The following is a 17,304-nucleotide window of genomic DNA, read 5'->3' as shown; positions in this document are numbered from 1 at the left end:
TGGAGTTTTGTCAGCTTCTTAGAATTTGCTTTCATGACAGACTTTTTCTGTTTAGCACAGGCTTGTTCCCTCTCTTCCTTCCATCTATTATGCCACAGGCAACCACTGGCAAGTTGGGTGAGAGCATTAGCTGAATGCGAATGACAGAATGCAAGATGCGACCTCACTGAGAGAATGAGTCTGTAGCAGCTCTCTCTTCAGGAGCACTCATTTATGGGAGAGATCTTAACACAGTATCCACACCAAGATGTAAGAGAGCATCTTTGCAGGACAAGACAAGGCAGCCTTTCTCAGCATTTCCCTATTTCTGCTGGTTTGAATTATCAGCTCTTCTCATAGTTCAGGCTGTTTTTCTTGCAAGGGTGCATTGAATAAATAAATAATATAGAAGCCAATGCAGTCAAAGACTCTGCAGAGCAAATGCACTGCAGAGGGGGGAAAAAAAATCACTTGGCAGCTTTGGAGAAGGATTTGGTTTTCTGAATGAGGTTTGAAATAACCAATGGGGTTGTATAGCAAGAGAATAAAATAGGCAGTTGCGGTGGAAGACAAAAGGTGATCTTTTGCTGTCAGGCTTATTGTCCTTGCTGCTCCAAAGGATGCTTAAAGTACAGTATGGGTTTAACATCTGTATAACTAGTAGGTCTAGCTTCTAGATATCCAGTTCATGTCTGGAAATGCAGCATGACATACATGTTAAAGAAGTCAGTCCTGAAAGAGGCTGGGAAAGGTTGGGTATAAGAATCCCCCAATTCCACCTTTTATATTTTGGGGCTCCTTTCATTTCTTTTTTTCAATTCAGTTGTCCAGTGCGCCTGTGGACTGTGTTTGCATTTAAAATGCTGGGCTTTGGGGCTGACTTGTAAGCCTAACAGTGATACGCAGAACTGAGAGAGGCCTCAAATCCTGAGCCTTGGTGCAGCTAGGATTGAAGGACAATGTAATGGTGTAAGATGAGATGCAGAGCAAATGCACAAAGCAGCCTTTGTCACCGTAATCTGCCAGATCAAATGGGAGGCAGCAGAGTCAGAAGCTTCTCACTCATGTCTGCACCCATGTGTGCTGCGGGGCTGGGGACTCACCATCTTGAAGTTATGGCAACGTTGTCTGCTCAGATTTGGTTGTACTCTACTTTCTTCTTCAAGATAAGAGCACTGCACAATCAGGTTTTAAATATTCATATGCAGATCACAGCAGTGTAGCTTGGAAGCTCCGAATCATTGAGAATTGAAAACTCTAATCTGAACTTTTGAAAGCTGTCCAATTTCTTTTTTATTTACGGCCTTTGAACTATCTCACAAATTGGAAAGTAACTATCCAGCCATTTCGCAGGCAGATTGATATGTTTAAAAGAGTCCAAGGCATTTATCTGAATGCATTTGGCCATCTCGCTGACTAACATCTAGATTGGAGTTATTACACACACAGATGAACAGAAACTACTTGAAGATGATAGCTTTCTCGTATTAAAGTTATGTTTGTAGCTTGCACTACAGAAACATCTCAACTAGCTTTATAAGCTGAGTGCCTTTGGCACCTGGAAGCACTCATCATGTTGATTGGGTAGGTCAGAAAATGCCGGGACGTAAACAGTCACTTTGTGACTTCTGCTCTTTTTTCCATTCAGCACAAGTGCAGAGGTGGAGAACTGCTGGAGAAGGACCAGCTCCATCTGGCACTGCCTCTGCAGAGTACATGAAAGTTGTTCGATTCAAGATGCAGGAGTGTGGGTAAAGGGCAGGAAATACACATTAGATGAAGCTACATCTGTTGCTAAATGGATGGGAAAAACTGCTTTTCCCCTCTTAATCGCTACATACATGTTTCTTTTGCATAGAAACTAAAGGTTTCAGCTTGCATGGATAAAATGTACACATAGTTTAATTAAAAGGAAAAAAAACAAACCCAGAAAGCTTAGTCTCCAGTAAATCTTTAGCATCTGTAAGCATAGTGCTCATGTGTCTACTCTAGCATGGTCTGAATGAAAATCTGACAGCACCTGTTATTGAAATCAAAAGTGATTTCTCTAACAATGAGATAGTGAGGAATTCCTACTGGATTTCTCTTTAATAGAATTTGAAGGATTCAGGTTGGAAGACAGTGCATAAGATCTGCACCACTGGCTCTGATGCTTGTGAATCATGCCAGGGGACAGAGATTGTTTAGGAGGTTAGAAGTTCACTCCATACGTTCAGTAATAATATGCAGCTGGTATGCCCTTAAAGTGGATTGAATGTTTTTTTTCCCCCCTTGTGTGAAATAATATGTGGATTAAAAAAGTATTCGTCAGATTTTATACGTTAAAGTCTATAAATTCAAAGTAAATGCAGCTACATCTGACAGTGTTTTTGAAAACTAGAGCGATTTAAAGCTAGATTGCCTAAAAATAGCTCTTGAACTGAACTCTCAAACCTATTAGATTAGTCCATTTATAATAAATCCTGATGTACTGTCTATTAGATCAGCTCTTCTGTAATCTTTTCCTGTTTACCAGGCATCCTATGGGCATAGTTTATCTGCATTTCTAACAGCATTACAGCATTATGTTAAAAAAAAATTGCTAATTTGTTGTCTTGCATATGATTGTCCAGTTATATTTCTTCCTGAATGTTCAGGATGAGTTGCAAAGACTGGAAGCAGCAATATGGTGATAATACCTTCATTAGATGGGCACTGAAGGATTTAAGAGGTACACAGTGGTGGATTTGATGGAGATTGTGAATAGAAAAACAGAGCAAAGGCTACCAGTTCTGTTTTTGGCCACTGCAGTTTGGTATTAAGAAGACCATGGTAAAGACGATAGCTGATGCCCATATGCTGTAGAATTTAATTTCTGATTGCTAGGTATGCTGGTGTGCTTTAGCCCTATACTAATAATAGGTTAAATGTTGTGTAATCTCTCTGAAGCAACACGTTTCAAGCAGAGTCCCATAATTTCTTGAGTAAGAGAGAGAAAATTTAAAAAAAGAAATGATGATTAAGTTGGGGCCTGACACCAAGAGCTGCTGGGAGCCAGAAAGATGTTAAGTGCTCGTGCACAAAAAAAACCCTACAAGAGCATTAAAGTTGGTTCATTACACCCACCAAAATAAGTATTAAAAAAAAAAAAATAAATTGGATTTTGGGTTCTTAGTTTTATCAGGCAGTGTGGAAGTTTGCAATAATAGCTAGAATATTTTTCACAAAGCTTGACTATTCCGTATCAATTCAGCATGCATAACAAACAATTGATCATCATCAGAAATGTATGGTCATAACCAGAATTCTATATTTTAAATGGGCTTTAGTAGACATAATTTCTGCCCGTTGGAAATTGGACCCGTGTGGTGGTTGCTTTGAATGAATTAATTGTGCTGCTCAGATTTGTAGTGCAGTGTGAAAGGATGAATTTGGGCACATTGATCAGATTTGAGCCTGTTGAGATGATTTTGCTCTCACTCTTCATCTTTTGGGTTAATTTTAAATGCTTTAACTAAGATTCGGGGGGGGAAAAAAGTGTTTTGTGAACCCAGCTTGAAGTGCAGTGAAACAGCTGAGTTTGCACCAGATCTTGGACCACAGCTGAAAGTTTTTCCCTAGTACTGGGAACGTAGTCAACATCTGCGCTATGTGCACTGCAGCATCCATCCAGGCTCTGTAGAATAGTTATGTGTGGGTAGAGTAGCATTGGGCACGATTCACAATCTCATGCTAGAAGAGAAGAAAAACAAAAAAAATCCTGAAAGGGTGTTTCCACTCAGCAGCCATCCATGAGAGAATGGACCTTTTGTCTCTCAGTGTTCTCCTCCGCTGTCTCAGACAGTGGGGAAGCTGCCTCTCTGTAAGTATGCATATGACTTCATATGACCCTTCTGGAGCCCAGGTCTGCACACAGTCACATTGTTCAAGACAATATGCAGCACTGAACACTTTGGGGCTATCACATACCTATTCTTTGTTCCTACAGAAGGTTTTTCTGAGCATTTTGTCAGTCTCCTTCAACAAAGCTCCCAATGACCAAAAGAACCCCAAACCAAACCCCTTCAAAAACAGCGTGTGAACTGTTATGTTCACATAGGATTCTGGCTCAGCTTCTACAAATAACTGCATGTGTGAGTACAGGCGAGAGCTGTTGAGATGTTTGATGTGAAGCCTTCTTGGCTTTCTCCTGCAATAAAAATAAACCATGGTTTCTCTCAAACACATGAAAGGAGCTGCATGTAATTTAGGGCTTAATCTCTTCTTGTTGATTCTCTGTGCTGCAACTCCTGGGTGGCACTGGAGTGTGGCCTTTGGTCTTCCAGTGGACTTTCAGTATGAGATGGTTTTACAGGGGAGTGTTTTTTTCTACTTGATGTAACGTTGTGGAGTGCCAGTGTTCTGAGCTGAGTTACTGGATGCCTGCTCCTGGAGCTCTTATGGATGGCAGTATGTGTGCAAGATTCAACGTTGGTGCTTCTTGACTTCAGTCATCCTTTACTCTGACTTCAAAGAGAGTTCGGAGAAAACTTCCCTTCCCTTCCCCCCCCCCCCCCCCCAACAAAAATAGGCAAAAGAAAACAGGAATATGTATTTTTTTCAAATAATATTTCTTTTTCAGAAGATATTCTCAAGTGCATTTGCAAATGCCAGTAGAAAAATAATTCCCAGAAGATGCATTTATGTGATAGGGAAGAAGAGTTTAGGATTTTTTGCTGCTTCTTTCAAAAGTTGCCTACTCTTTCTCATTGCTATATAAATACAACTTCCACTATTGTTCAGTAGAAGAAAAAATGAAAAAAAAAAAAAAAAAAAAAATGGAATGCTGTACTCCTGCAGAAGCTGAACCCCTTGGATTAGTTGTACTTTGAGTTCTGCTCCAAGGGCAGGATTGCTTTGAGAAAGCTACTTATCTATCTATCTGCATGCATGGGACAGAAAAATCATTGTGTCTTTTTAAAAGCATGCTCATTATTTAGTGAGGTGGGTTATAGGCTGGATTATTGGGTGCAGAAAGAAAAAAAAAACATCAGGCAAAAAGGAGATAGGAAGTGATCTCAAATTCTCTTGCCTGAAATGGTCTGCTTTGCACAAGCTTTTGTGATAGGAAAACACTTTTAAATCATCTGAAAAAAGCAGTCTCCTGTATCTGGGAGCACCAAAAAGATGTGGAGAAAGCAGAAGGGAAAAGGTCATCTGTGCTGGATTGTCCGAGTGGCTGATAGAGAGTAGTGGTCCATTCTACATTGTCATTTTAGACCAAAAAAGAGGAAGAGAAGGAAATAGGGAAGGGAAAGAAAGAACCCCTCGCTTACACATTTTGAATTTTTTTTAATCTGTTAATGAATTCCTCCCATGATTTTCCATTGGTCATGCATAATTTCCCCTGCAGGGGAATGGGCCTCTGTGTAAGGTTGGGAAATAAAAGAAAGAAGGGAAAAATTGACCGTTTCTTTTTTCTTGCTAGTAAATGCTCTGGGAACAGAGAGAGGTTCCTCTGGGAGTTGCAATTACTCCCCATGGACGTTGGAAATGCAGCTCTAGTCTGACTGATGGCAAAACTTAGTTTTCTGCCAGTAGTGCCTTCTCTATAAATAGTGCAGCAGAGAAAAAAAAAGATGAAGTATTGCTTTGGGTTTCTTCTAGGAAAGAGATGTTTCCATGGCTGCAGCTTGGTACCTTAGGAATACTGGAAATATTCATCCCAGCGCCGTGCTGTGGCCATATTTCATGGAACTGAAGTTGGTAAAATCTTGTGAATATTTGGGATTGGAAGTTAAGGAGTAAAAACTGATTTCTTACCTAAAACTTATTTTTAAAGTCTTCATATGGCACAACATGGTTAAAGAAAGCTCTAAGTAAAGTAAAATATTCAAGATTATATGCTCCAGGTTGTAATAGTTTTGTTGATTTTTAAAGGTCACTGCCTGTCTGTGAACAAGAATTGTATTATGAAATATTATCTGAAGAATCCTTCTATTAATGTGTTCTAAACCAAAGCTGCTTTTCTCTGAGTTAAAGGTTTGCAGTATATTGGCAGCCTTAGATAATTTGGAGTTTTGATCTCTGTTCTGTGCTGTAGAACTTAGGTAATTGTGCACAGGTTGCAGTCTATTTGCAGTTTTGCTTGGATCTGAGAATCATTTATATGTAAATGATGCTGATCTCTTGTTCTGCCCCTTCTAACCAATTAACTTGGTTTTAAAGCACACAGTTCTGTGAGCAAAATGAGCAACTGGCAGGGCTTCTGCAGCTTGGTGGTGATGGTGGTCATATTCACTGGGGCTCATTTCCAAATCCAGCAACGGAATGATCAGAACTTCGAGCTGAACTCAGTGCCGTCCTTGTCTCTCACTGTATTTTGGCCATGTCAGGTCAGCTCTTTTATGCCTTCCTATAATTTATGCTACATAAATGGCAGAGCTGTGATTTTTAAGACCAGCGAAAAAGCCCAGTATTACGAGAAAAAAGACAGAAGAACAAGCCCTCCAAGAAATTTTGGCAGCGATGCTAAGGGGTTTTGAAGGACAAAATATTTTACTTATTTATTTATTGAAAGGAAAACACTAATAAGTCCTTCACATGTAACTGATACAAGAAGCTTGGCAGAGCTATTCCAAAGCCATCCTGCTGCAACATGCTCCGTGATAGTCAGTGGAAATTCAAAAATGCAGTACCCCTGCAAGCAGGTTGAGGGGAGCTCCTGGGTGCTCACTCATCGTGCTTGTAGAATCATTAAGGGTGGAAAGACCTCTAAGATCATCTAGTCCAACCATCAATCCATTGCCACAATACCACTAAACTGTGTCCCTCAATGCTACATCTCCACATTTCTTGAATACCTTCAGGGATGGTGAGTGCACCACCTTCCTGGGCAGTTTGTTCCAGTGAATCACCACTCTTTCTGACAAGAAATGTTTCTTAATATCCAACCTGAGCCTCCCCTCACACAGATTAAGGCCATTACCTCTTGCCCTGTGCTGCCTCTTTGTGGTCTGAACTGAACTCCGTACAATTCATTTTTAGGACTTCTGTTGTTTCTTAAGCTTCAACTAATCTTTCTTTTGCGTTGCCCACTCAAGGTCCATAGGCTTCCATATGCCTATATGCTTCCATATCGAGTTTCCATCGGCTTTCAAATGGCTGTAGAAATTATTTCAAGGCTAATTTACAGCATCTGCTGTTTCTATTTGATACTTCTGCACCTGTAGCACATGATGTAGCTCGTTTTGCAAATGGAAAATACCTTGTTATTACGTGACTAAGTGGCTGAATTGCTGCACGTTGTGATTTATCAAACTAATCATTGTTATGAAGAAATGAAGTATATACTCCTGGCAAGGCCTGCTGTAATAAAACCAGATAAGTTTTTGCTGAAGTTCTCTACAAATTTTGATCCTCTCTGTAATGTCAGATGGAAATTGTGTGCTGCTTGGTGATCCTGCACAGCTTTGAGCAGAAACTAGAAGAAATCTGTCAATGTCTGCAGGGTTTTACTTTGTGTTTTTTGGAATTCATTCAAACCCGGTAGAAAGGAGGTGGTAGGAGAAAGCTGAAAATTTTGATGAACGAGCTTTGTGGCTGCTGAAATGTCAACATTTCCCAAAACCTTGAGCAAGCCGTGTGCACGTATATGCACGCATGTGCACAAACCACAGCCTCCTGTGCTGACAGGCACAAGTCTACTGCCAGGGCCCGTAACCCAAGTCAGGCCAATCCCACATGACCACAGCTAACCTGAAAGTGAAGAACAAGGAATTGGTGTGCAGGCATCCGATGTGCTGCTATGGCAGCACAAAAGGAGCAGCACTAAAGCCCATGGTGTGGGAGTCCAGGAATTGGATCGGGTTCCTTAACATGTGTCCTCATCTTCAGCTGACTTAGTGCCTACAGCACTACCAGTTGCCTTTTTGGAGGCTGGGCAAGAAGATAATATCATTTTCCAAAACAATCACAGAGCTGGAATTTTTAAATTGAATGCTTTCTTGAGCAACAATACTGGTCCATCAGAAAATTACTTTTATTATGCTTCTGACTTAGAGTCTGTGTAGAGAATTTCTCGGAGTTGGACTGAAACTACAACCAGAGCAAGCGTGTGCTTCAGCTGCCACATTATTGATTGTCCTGGGGCAGAAGAACTGGTCTTTGCACAGGCAAATTACTTAAATCACACAGAAAAAGAAATACTTTCACATGGAAAAATTCCTGTTCTACACTAGAGGCAAGCATCTCCATGCTTTAAATAGGTTGACTTGAACGAACATTTACCTGAACTCCAGTGACAGCAATATCATTATACATTAATAACTAATATGGCATTAATAGTGAGCATGGTCTGCTTCATCAGAGCTAAAAGAAAAGGTCTCTGCTCTCGGGAGCTCGCACACTGAGCCTGCTCACACAGCTGAGTAGCTGGGGGGTTGGTGCTCAGGGCAAAAGGGTGATTCTCGCATTTAATTTTAATTTCTGGCTAGGCTGGCATTCACACATGGCTGTCTTTAATATAAAAACTCAGATTCCTTTTACTGGATGTGAAACGACTTGTGTCACTGAGAGACTTTTGGCTGCAGGGAGAGATGGGATATTAAGAAGCTGTTGTGGCATGGAAATTTGAGGGGGACTGGTATTAGACAAGGAGGATTGCTATCCATAGGTTCTCCTTTGACTTGCTGTGCCTATACTGCTGGGGAGATTGGTGGGACAGTTGTGAAAGTCTAGTATTTGGTGGGAGTAGAAGTGTTATGTTAAGAGAAGCAGGAGGACACTTATCTCTGGGAGATGGGAGAAGCAACATCCTATATGAGCTGGGTATGGGGGCACATGGTAGGACAATTGGAGGGAGCCTGACTTCGTTTTCCCACCTGAAGTTTCAGGGCAAGAGATGAAGAAGTCCATGCAAATCTGCAACCAGTGTCAAGGACCTTGGTCTAATTAGGAGACAAAATCTTCAGCGTTTACCACACTTAGCACAGCTGTGGAAGGGTGCAGGATAAGTTTCAAAAGACATTTCAAAAGCAAGTTTTCCACCTCTTGCTGCTGGATGCCCAGCCTGTTTAAATGAAATAGCCTCTGAGGATTACACCCCTGAGGATGTGGCTGGGTTACTGTGTGCCTTTGTGCTGCCACACAGCCTGCTGCTTGAGGGGCTGAGCACAGTGTCAGGACTGGGCAGCAAAGCATGAGGGAGAAAATGAGCAACTTACTCCAGAGAGTGTCCTGTGTTCATCCTTCCTTCTGCTGCCATTCTTCATATTTTAGGAGCTGGGAGTCAGTACTCCCCGATATACTTCCCTAGCTGTGTTCCTCTTAAAGGCAGCAAGCACTGCTCTAATTGTAACTCCTGCTATAGCCAGTAGGCCACTCTGGATGGGTCGAAGCTTGGGTGCACACAGTCTCCCTTTTCTCCTCCCTGTCTTTAATTTGCTCTGGTTCTGTTTCAGGGGTATCAACATCAGGGGCACTGGGCCCGGTGAGCACCACTGCCAGCACCACACCACGAATGGCCACCAGCAGCACTGGCCGCCCCACCACCACCTCAGCTTTGGGTAGGAGGAACAGGAGCACCAGCATGCCCTCACCCATGGCTGATGTTCCTGATGAGATGACCACGCACCTCCCACCCGCCTCCTCCCAGCTGCCCCCAGCTGGTGCCGAGAGCTGCGACCCTATGGAAGCCCGTGATATTATGTGGTCTCGGACCCGGCAGGGACAAATGGCAAAGCAACCGTGTCCCATGGGCTCGATAGGTGAGTGAAGGGTTAAGGGGACACAGCGAGCCATCTGCATTTGTCTGTAGGATACTGCAAGTGTGAGATCAAGTTGGCTCTGGGCTCCTGTGGCATACATTCAACAATGAAGTACGTTGCTGCCCTTTGTCAGCTCTGTGTTACTTTGGTGGATTATGGCCTGACCAAAGCCTCCATTTGCTAAGCACATTGCACAGGATCCTTGTCATTCCAGGCTCTCACTGAAGGAGAGATGAAGCTAACAAGTTGAGCATGATGCACTCTAGGAAATCTTGTGTCCATAAGCTGTATGTACTGTACCTTTTTTCCCTGCTCTGCCTGTATTTGTATCCTCTGAACTCACTGACTGATACGTTGATGGCTGACACTTCATTTGTTTGGAGAAGAAGAAAAACAACAAAGCATATATTTTACCAAAACTCTGTACCTCACTGTTTGCATTCCAAAGGTTATGGCTACCCTTTCTGAGCTATTCCCTGACTGGACTCCTCAACCAACGTGAATGATTTTTCCAAACAGCCAGTATCTGGTGCCATCAGCAGGGAAAGCAGAGTGGCAACAAAGCCAAATCTTTCAAAATGCTTTACAGCTTGTTGCATCTTGCTTCTTTTCTTCTACTCTCCTGTCAGTTGTTTTCTCCCAAAAGTTTGCTTTTGGAAATTTTCTGTCCACATCAGAACACAGTTGACTGAACAATGGGCTTTGGCACATGGTTTTAATTTACCCTATTTTAACAAATGCTGTTTTCAAAAAGAACTTATTTTTCAAGCTAGTCTTGGTGTCATGCCCCGAAAACTTGCTTGCCAGGAAGAAATCGGAAGATGGAGGAAATTGCCTGAAAATAAGGGCTGGAGGGATCTGGCTTGCAGAGGAGACTATTAATTCTCCACTCCACTGCCCTGGAGAGCCATTCACACCTGTGTATTCAAATTCTGACTCTCTCTTGAATTCAGTGAGATCAGGGTGATAAAATGTACCTCAAATATAAGAGGCATAGAAAGACGTCAGTGGTGAGAGTAGGTAAAGAATGTTTTTACTCAGCCCTGCTTGGTAAAAAGGTATCGTGTGGTTCCCAGAGAGAGGAAGAGGTAGTCTGAACTGAAACTGCAAGAAGGGAAAATGATAGAAAGGGAAAATGAAGGTTGGATGCAGAGAGCTGTTTTCTGAGCAGAAGAACAAAGGACTGCACGAAAATAGCTAAGAAAATAAAAAAGAACAGACCCAGCTTGTTGACGGTTTGGAGTAGGCAATAAGCCTTTCTGATCTCTGTTTTCAGTGATTCATGTCATTTGTTAAAAGCTGTGGTACGTTAGCAGTGGGCCTCTTCCCACTCCCTGTGAAGGCATCAGCAAACCCTCACTGGTTTTAATCGGCACTGCCATCAGACCTAGTATGTAATTCACTCCCCTGTTGAAAAGTTTGGCTCTGCAGGGCAGAGCGCTTTACAGGATGCAGAGTCTTTCATCTGTGTACTGGCTTTCTGCTTTCTTGTTTTTTAGAAGTCTTTAACTGCACCATTTTGGATGTGTTTCTCTTTCTCCCGAAACTCTTTACTGTCTTTTGCAGCTGGGATCTGAGAGGCTCATGCCAGACAAAACTCTCCTCTAATGTCTGTCTTGATGGTCAGGGATGGATGATAAAACTCAGCATTAATCTTAGCATTTATAGCACTTAAAGTTTTTTATTTTTTCCACCCAAATGGTTTAATGAAGATCCAGAGCACTAAAATATTCATAAAACATCAGGGGACAAGGAAGTAGAAGCTTATGATCTGATCCTGAGACATTAGTGGTGGGGCAGGGCAGGCAAAATGGCTAGGCCAGCACTTGGGGTACTGGCTCAGTGATTGAGATCCAGCTTCACTTTCTTACTGCCTGGGAACTTATCCTGCCTGACCTGAAGCAAAGCCCTCTGTCCATAGTCTTTATCTGATGAAGTCAAGTATGTGATCAGTAACACTGAACACAGTGGCTTTCCTTTTCCAGGTGTTGCAACTTTCCGGTGTCTTGCACCAGATGGAATCTGGGAGCCCCAGGGACCAGATCTCAGCAACTGCTCTTCTCCCTGGATCAACCACATCACTCAGAAGGTAAAACCTTCCCCATCCAAGTCTGTGTGCAGTTCTTGTTTGTGGCGAGGAGAGGGAGGAGGAGGTGGTGGGTGGGCATATGAAAATGCCAACTTATTGCAAAAGGAAACTTTCCTCTGCAGGCATCCCCAAGGATTTTCTCCTTCCATGCAGTGCAGGATAAATCCTGTAGCTGAGAAATCTGTACAGGCAGAAAGAAAGGCAAGCTCAGTATGAAATGTTTGCATTGTGCTACTGACTTTTTGTTCTTTTTTCCCAATTGTAAAAGGACTAGTAGAATAGAAAATAACACTGCAGTAATGTGTTACTTTTTACTCCTAAGTCCCTTGATGAATGTTTTGTAGCACTTCATCATTTATCACTGTTAAAAGTGCATTAACATGTGACAATGGAAGTTCAAGACAAGCAGAGCTTATTTGGTAGCAATATGTTGAACATTTTTGTTATTAATGCACAGTGGTGCTTTCAGCTGATTTCATTACAAACAGAGACCAGATGTGTGTTTACGCCACAGAGTCTGTGGGCTGAATCCTTATTATAGCAATTTGTGTGGATTTATTTGCTCCTTTAGCAGGAGCAAGAAAATCCCAGTGTTGCAGGCTAGCTGCGCTGCAGCACAGTAGCAGCACTGCACTCCAGGAGCACTTGTGCTCACTGGTGAACAAGTGACCTTACAGATGAGCCCGTCTTTCTCCTCCCCATCTCCTATCTTAGCTGAGGCTCAACAACCTGTGAATAACTAGCGTTGACACCCCCAGTCAATCCCATCCCACTTCGTCTGTATTTATACCCATGCCTCCCCAAAACGAGGGAAAGACATAAATTAAGGCAAAGCTACAGTGACACAGAACAGCTGTTAGGAAGCCCCTGGTACTTCCTGGTGCTTTTGTCCCGCACAGGAGAGTGGGCAGCTCTCCTGCCACATGCTCAGGCTAGCTGATTAATAAAGACTGCCTTTGCTGCCATTAGCAGCTGTGCAGTTCTTGTTTTATGACCCACGTACTTATCCTGGAGGGGTTAATATTGCTTACTCCAGTCATAATTCACCCTGGCGGCTGGGAGACCTCTTGCTGCGCAGTGAAGATGGCTAGGCCATTAGCCATTAGCAGAGGGAAATAATAGCCTGCACTGATGAAATTTCCATCAAGGTTAGGCTTACTTTATTTGAAACCACAGCTATCATTTGCGTAACAAATGAGCCCCATTTAATTTGTTATGCGCTTTCAAAGCAGGCTAAAATTGAAGAGCCAGGTTTTCAGAGATGCCCAGCCCAGCAGGCCACAACTTGGGACTGGTTTTTTTGTTGTTGTTTTTTTTTTTAGCAGGGGAGTGGAGTGGAGGAGGAAGAAAGTGTTTTTTTTCCGGAGGAATTTAGCTATGTTCAACTTTAGAGACCTTTCACAAGTTGGTGGGAAGACAAGGGGTGTCTGACAGACTGTTCTGCATCTAACCTTTTTGTGCCTGAGTGGCTGGGATCTTGAGACCATGTGGCCTAACCACTATGGAAAGCTGGATTTCAAATTACTTGTGAAATAGCCAATGGCCACGCGTATCCCTGCTTGAGTGAGGAGCTTTAAATCACAGTTGTGCTTAGAGTCAGGTTTCACACTTCCCCACTATGGGCAAGATACCACTGCCCTGAACGTGCTCCTTTGGTTCTCTAAAGCTGATAAAGGAGCCTTCTTCCGCCAGGGCAAAGCCAGCTCCCCTTCTGGATCCTGTGAGGCCAGCTGGAGGAAGCAGTAAGCCAGCCATGCAATGGAGGTAGGGTATGTCTGTCACCTGCAGCTGAGCTCTCCTTTGTCCCCAGCTCTCAGATCCTCCCTGGTCACCCATCCCACTGCCTCTGTAGTCGAAGCACTGCATACAAAATGAGTAGAAACACTTAGGCAGTCAAGATTTATACGTACCCACTGTGTCTCCATTCTTGTCTGCTGTATGCCTCAGAAATTCTTACTGCAACCTGCTGGGTCCAAACTGCTCAGGAAGAAGGATGATGGGATTCACTTTCAGCCAAACCGGAATGAATGGCAGGGGAATGCCATACTTGCTTTCATGTATCTATAGTGAAGTAAGGATTGTTACTTGCTTCTTTTCTTTTTCCTGCTGTGCTCAGACTGTACATTGGGTTTTTGCCTGCTTGCATCATAGTATTAGGTTTTACAACTCTCTGTTAGCTTCCATTAGAGTTATTGTGCTTGATGGAAGATCAGAACAAATGTCCGCTTCAGCAATTCATTGCCCCCTTGACATTTACGTTAACTTTATTGTTGGTGCCTACCATGCCCTCGTAACATAGCAGGAGAATAAACTTGCCAGCACTATTGAATTATGCACTGCTGTGTGGGTTATTTCTAGACTGAAGCAGTAAAAGGAAGCAAAAAGGTCAGCTTTGGATACATTGCATCGTTCTAATCATGAGGTCATACGTTCAGCCGTAGCCTGTTTGTTTTACCTCTTGCTTTCATCAGTACTGGCCTTTGCGCAGTATGTGATATGCCTGAAAATGTCTTTTCCTTGCTGCAGCTTTCAGTTGAGGGTGATTCGTGTGGGAGAGAGGCCCCACTAGGCTCAATTTTGAGGCTCTGAAAGAGAGAATAACCTCTCCGGTAGAATAAAAAGTGTTACATCCTCCAGGAGTATCCAGGTGAAGGCAAAGTCCTAACGATACCGCAGTGCAATTCTACATCCAGATTGCTTCTGCCAGTTTGTGTTCAGTGCATTATAGTGTACTTGAAGCAGCAGATGCTGCAGCTGGCAGATTAGTAATGGGATGTTAAATGCAGATTCCTGAAAGTTGTTTGAATATAGTTTCAAATACAGTTTTTCACTGTTCTCTAGATCTGTTGTGCTCTGGAGAGAACAGCCATACACCTCTTTGTCGGACAGCCAGCATTTGTAACGTGTCAGTTATATCCTTAGGTATCATCCAAGAAAAGGAAAAAAGCAAAGTTGAGTGGAACGGCATTTTCTTTTTCAGAAGAAGAGTGGTAGATGAGCTCTGACTGTATTGCATGAATGAGCATGTGCATGTTGAAATCTCTGCTAGGGAAACAAAATGGCCACGAAGTCTTTGCAGTATTGAAAGCTGTCCTATAGCCCCATGCTAGCAGCTGGTGGTGCCCGATGAGACCTGTCAGATGTTTTTCCCTTCAGAAAATGACATCAGCTCTGTGGTCGTTGGAGCTGTGAGCCACTGGTTTAAAAATCCTCATTCAGACTTTCATACCATCCTTTTATATCACTTTTAGCCCCAGGCTGCAGGAAAATATTTTTGGCACTGAAGTTTCGTCACACTTGCTGTCTTCCCAGCATCTTTTTCCTCTGAATTTTTCTTTCATAAATTGTTCTTTGCCGTTTCCCCCATTTTTATTCTATTGACCTCTTCTACAGTTGATTGCCTCTGAGAAAGATAGGAATGAAGCAGCAAACATGCTACAGGAGAGTTGTTAGTCTTTCCAAACAAAACTCTATAATTCATAGAATCATTTCAGTTGCAAGGGATTCTTAAAAGGCCATCTGCGAAACAGGGACACCTACAGCTACATCAGGGTGCTCAGAGCCCCATCCAGCCTGACTTTGAGTGTCTCCACCACATCTCTGGGCAACCTATTCCACTGCTTTACAGCTACTATTACAAATTGTCTTCTTTGAGTATAGGAAGCAGGCAAGAATTTATGCCCTATCTAACAACTATTACTTCACAGTCATTTCAGTTGTAAGAATAAGAGAGATAGTAATGCGAACTAGGAAAATGTTAGCAAGTGTTGCACAGTGCAGTTTCAGGTGTGTCGATGCTCATTTATAAGTCTGGATGGAAACCTGCCAGCATGCTCAAATGAAGGAGGGGGAGCAATTTACAACAGAGACAGAGGAATCTGTTTTGTGTGTTTGGATTTTGACAGGAAAAGCATTCTTTCCTTCAAATTAGCATTCCAAGACGAGATTTAAGCAGTTTGCAAAAAAGCTAAAAATCACCCAGAACAACCAGAAATTAGATTTGATTTGAACAAAATGCTTTCTTTTATCCCACAATCCATTTTTTGCTGCTTGTTTTTATTTTTTTTTTCAAATTTTAATTTTTTAACAGCTTATGCAGGGAAAAAAAAAAAGATTCAAGTCAGAAAGAGATGCAGTATTTTTACTTCATTTATTTTTCTTCAGTCTTGCAGCAGAAAACTCAGTTACTTGTGCATTTTTCTTTACTTCATGCCTGCCTCACAGTGACAACTTCACCCTCTAAGAACCTTGTAGGATTGTTGCCACTTCCTGTGGATGGTGGTGACTGTGTCAAAACTGCATGGAGAACACTGCACAGAGAGCTTCCACATGAAGCTCCCAAAAGAATGAGGGAAGCTGGCATTACCATGTCATATGGCCATCATATTGTGTACTCTTTGCAATGTACTCACAGGCAAGATGGAAAAAGTGTCTCAGCTCTGTTGTGGGGGCTTGTAGCTGCTGCTTCTGAGTGACACTGAAGAAAGAAGTCTGGAAATAAGTGGTGGTGCCAGGATATAGGTCATTAGTTCCTCAACCAGACACACTCTCCAAAGATGTGTCAGGAAATTTGAGTGCTTGAAATGAGTTTGTGACCCAAGACTTGGTAAATGTTGAGTATTAATGTGCCTTTTCTCAGGCCTTTCTTCAATTTTGGGGTTTTTATTTGGTCAAACAAGAATTCTTCAACGTTGTTTTTAGAACTGGTGATCAGTGTAAGATAAAAGGAAAGGAGTCTATTAATGATCAGCCCACGTTGTTTTTGCAGACAGGTAGGAGCAGTGATAACTTGCTGTTCAGTAGAAGAGCCTTGTTCCAAGAAAAGGAACACTCTTGGGCTTGCCTTTGTAGCAACTGAGCAATTATTTTTGAATAGGCCAGTTTGCAAAGATGCATCCAAGAGAAAAGGTAAACATCAACTGTGAGTAGCAGGTTTTTTTGAGTAAAAGCACTTGCACTTCTGCAATTTTCTGTAAGGTTTACAAAAACATTGTTTGTCATGATACACGTTAAGCTTCAGGGACAAATTGCAGGAAAATCTTGAAGTTGATTTCTTTACATAAGGGAATTTGATGGAGCTATTCTTTAATGTGCTGGGTACCAACAGAGGAGGTAAAAAATTAGCCTCTATGCTGACACGTGGCTTTCTTCAGCTGCTTCGGAAAACAGGCAGCTATAAGGATACGATCTGGTTTCTATGGCATTTGCTTTGTGTGTAATAAGGAAGAAATAATTCAGTTTTTGAATATATGTTATCATTGCTCTATTGGGAAGAACACCACATTATCTCCTCTATTTGTCTTATCTATGTCATCATATGGTTTAATTCTCCGAAGATGAGCATATGAACATCTTCAGTTAGATCTCATTAAATCAGATGGGCTGTTGCTGTCAAATTGATGGAAGTAAGTTATTCATTTATAACTGAGCTAATTGATTTACTGAGAGGTAGAAGCTCTGCCTGCAGTATTTCCCTAGAATCCTGTTTTTATAATAAGCACCAGAAATTGA

General features: G+C 42.2%; 1 protein-coding gene across 11 annotated transcripts in view; it reads left to right on the top strand.

The window, feature by feature from the left end:
* The window catches only part of ADGRL3 (adhesion G protein-coupled receptor L3), a 488,842-nt gene that overhangs the window by 375,249 nt on the left and 96,289 nt on the right, over nucleotides 1-17,304 (top strand). For all 11 annotated transcript variants that reach the window (XM_052682231.1, XM_052682224.1, XM_052682227.1 and 8 more), the window contains 2 exons: nucleotides 9,399-9,704; nucleotides 11,690-11,793. In XM_052682231.1, the coding sequence (XP_052538191.1) occupies nucleotides 9,399-9,704; nucleotides 11,690-11,793 (410 nt within the window). The remainder of the gene's footprint in view (nucleotides 1-9,398; nucleotides 9,705-11,689; nucleotides 11,794-17,304) is intronic.

This window comes from Tympanuchus pallidicinctus, unplaced genomic scaffold (assembly GCF_026119805.1).
Source record: "Tympanuchus pallidicinctus isolate F22 unplaced genomic scaffold, pur_lepc_1.0 scaffold2, whole genome shotgun sequence".
Taxonomy (NCBI): domain Eukaryota; kingdom Metazoa; phylum Chordata; class Aves; order Galliformes; family Phasianidae; genus Tympanuchus; species Tympanuchus pallidicinctus.
This window is presented reverse-complemented; position numbering and strand designations above follow the sequence as displayed.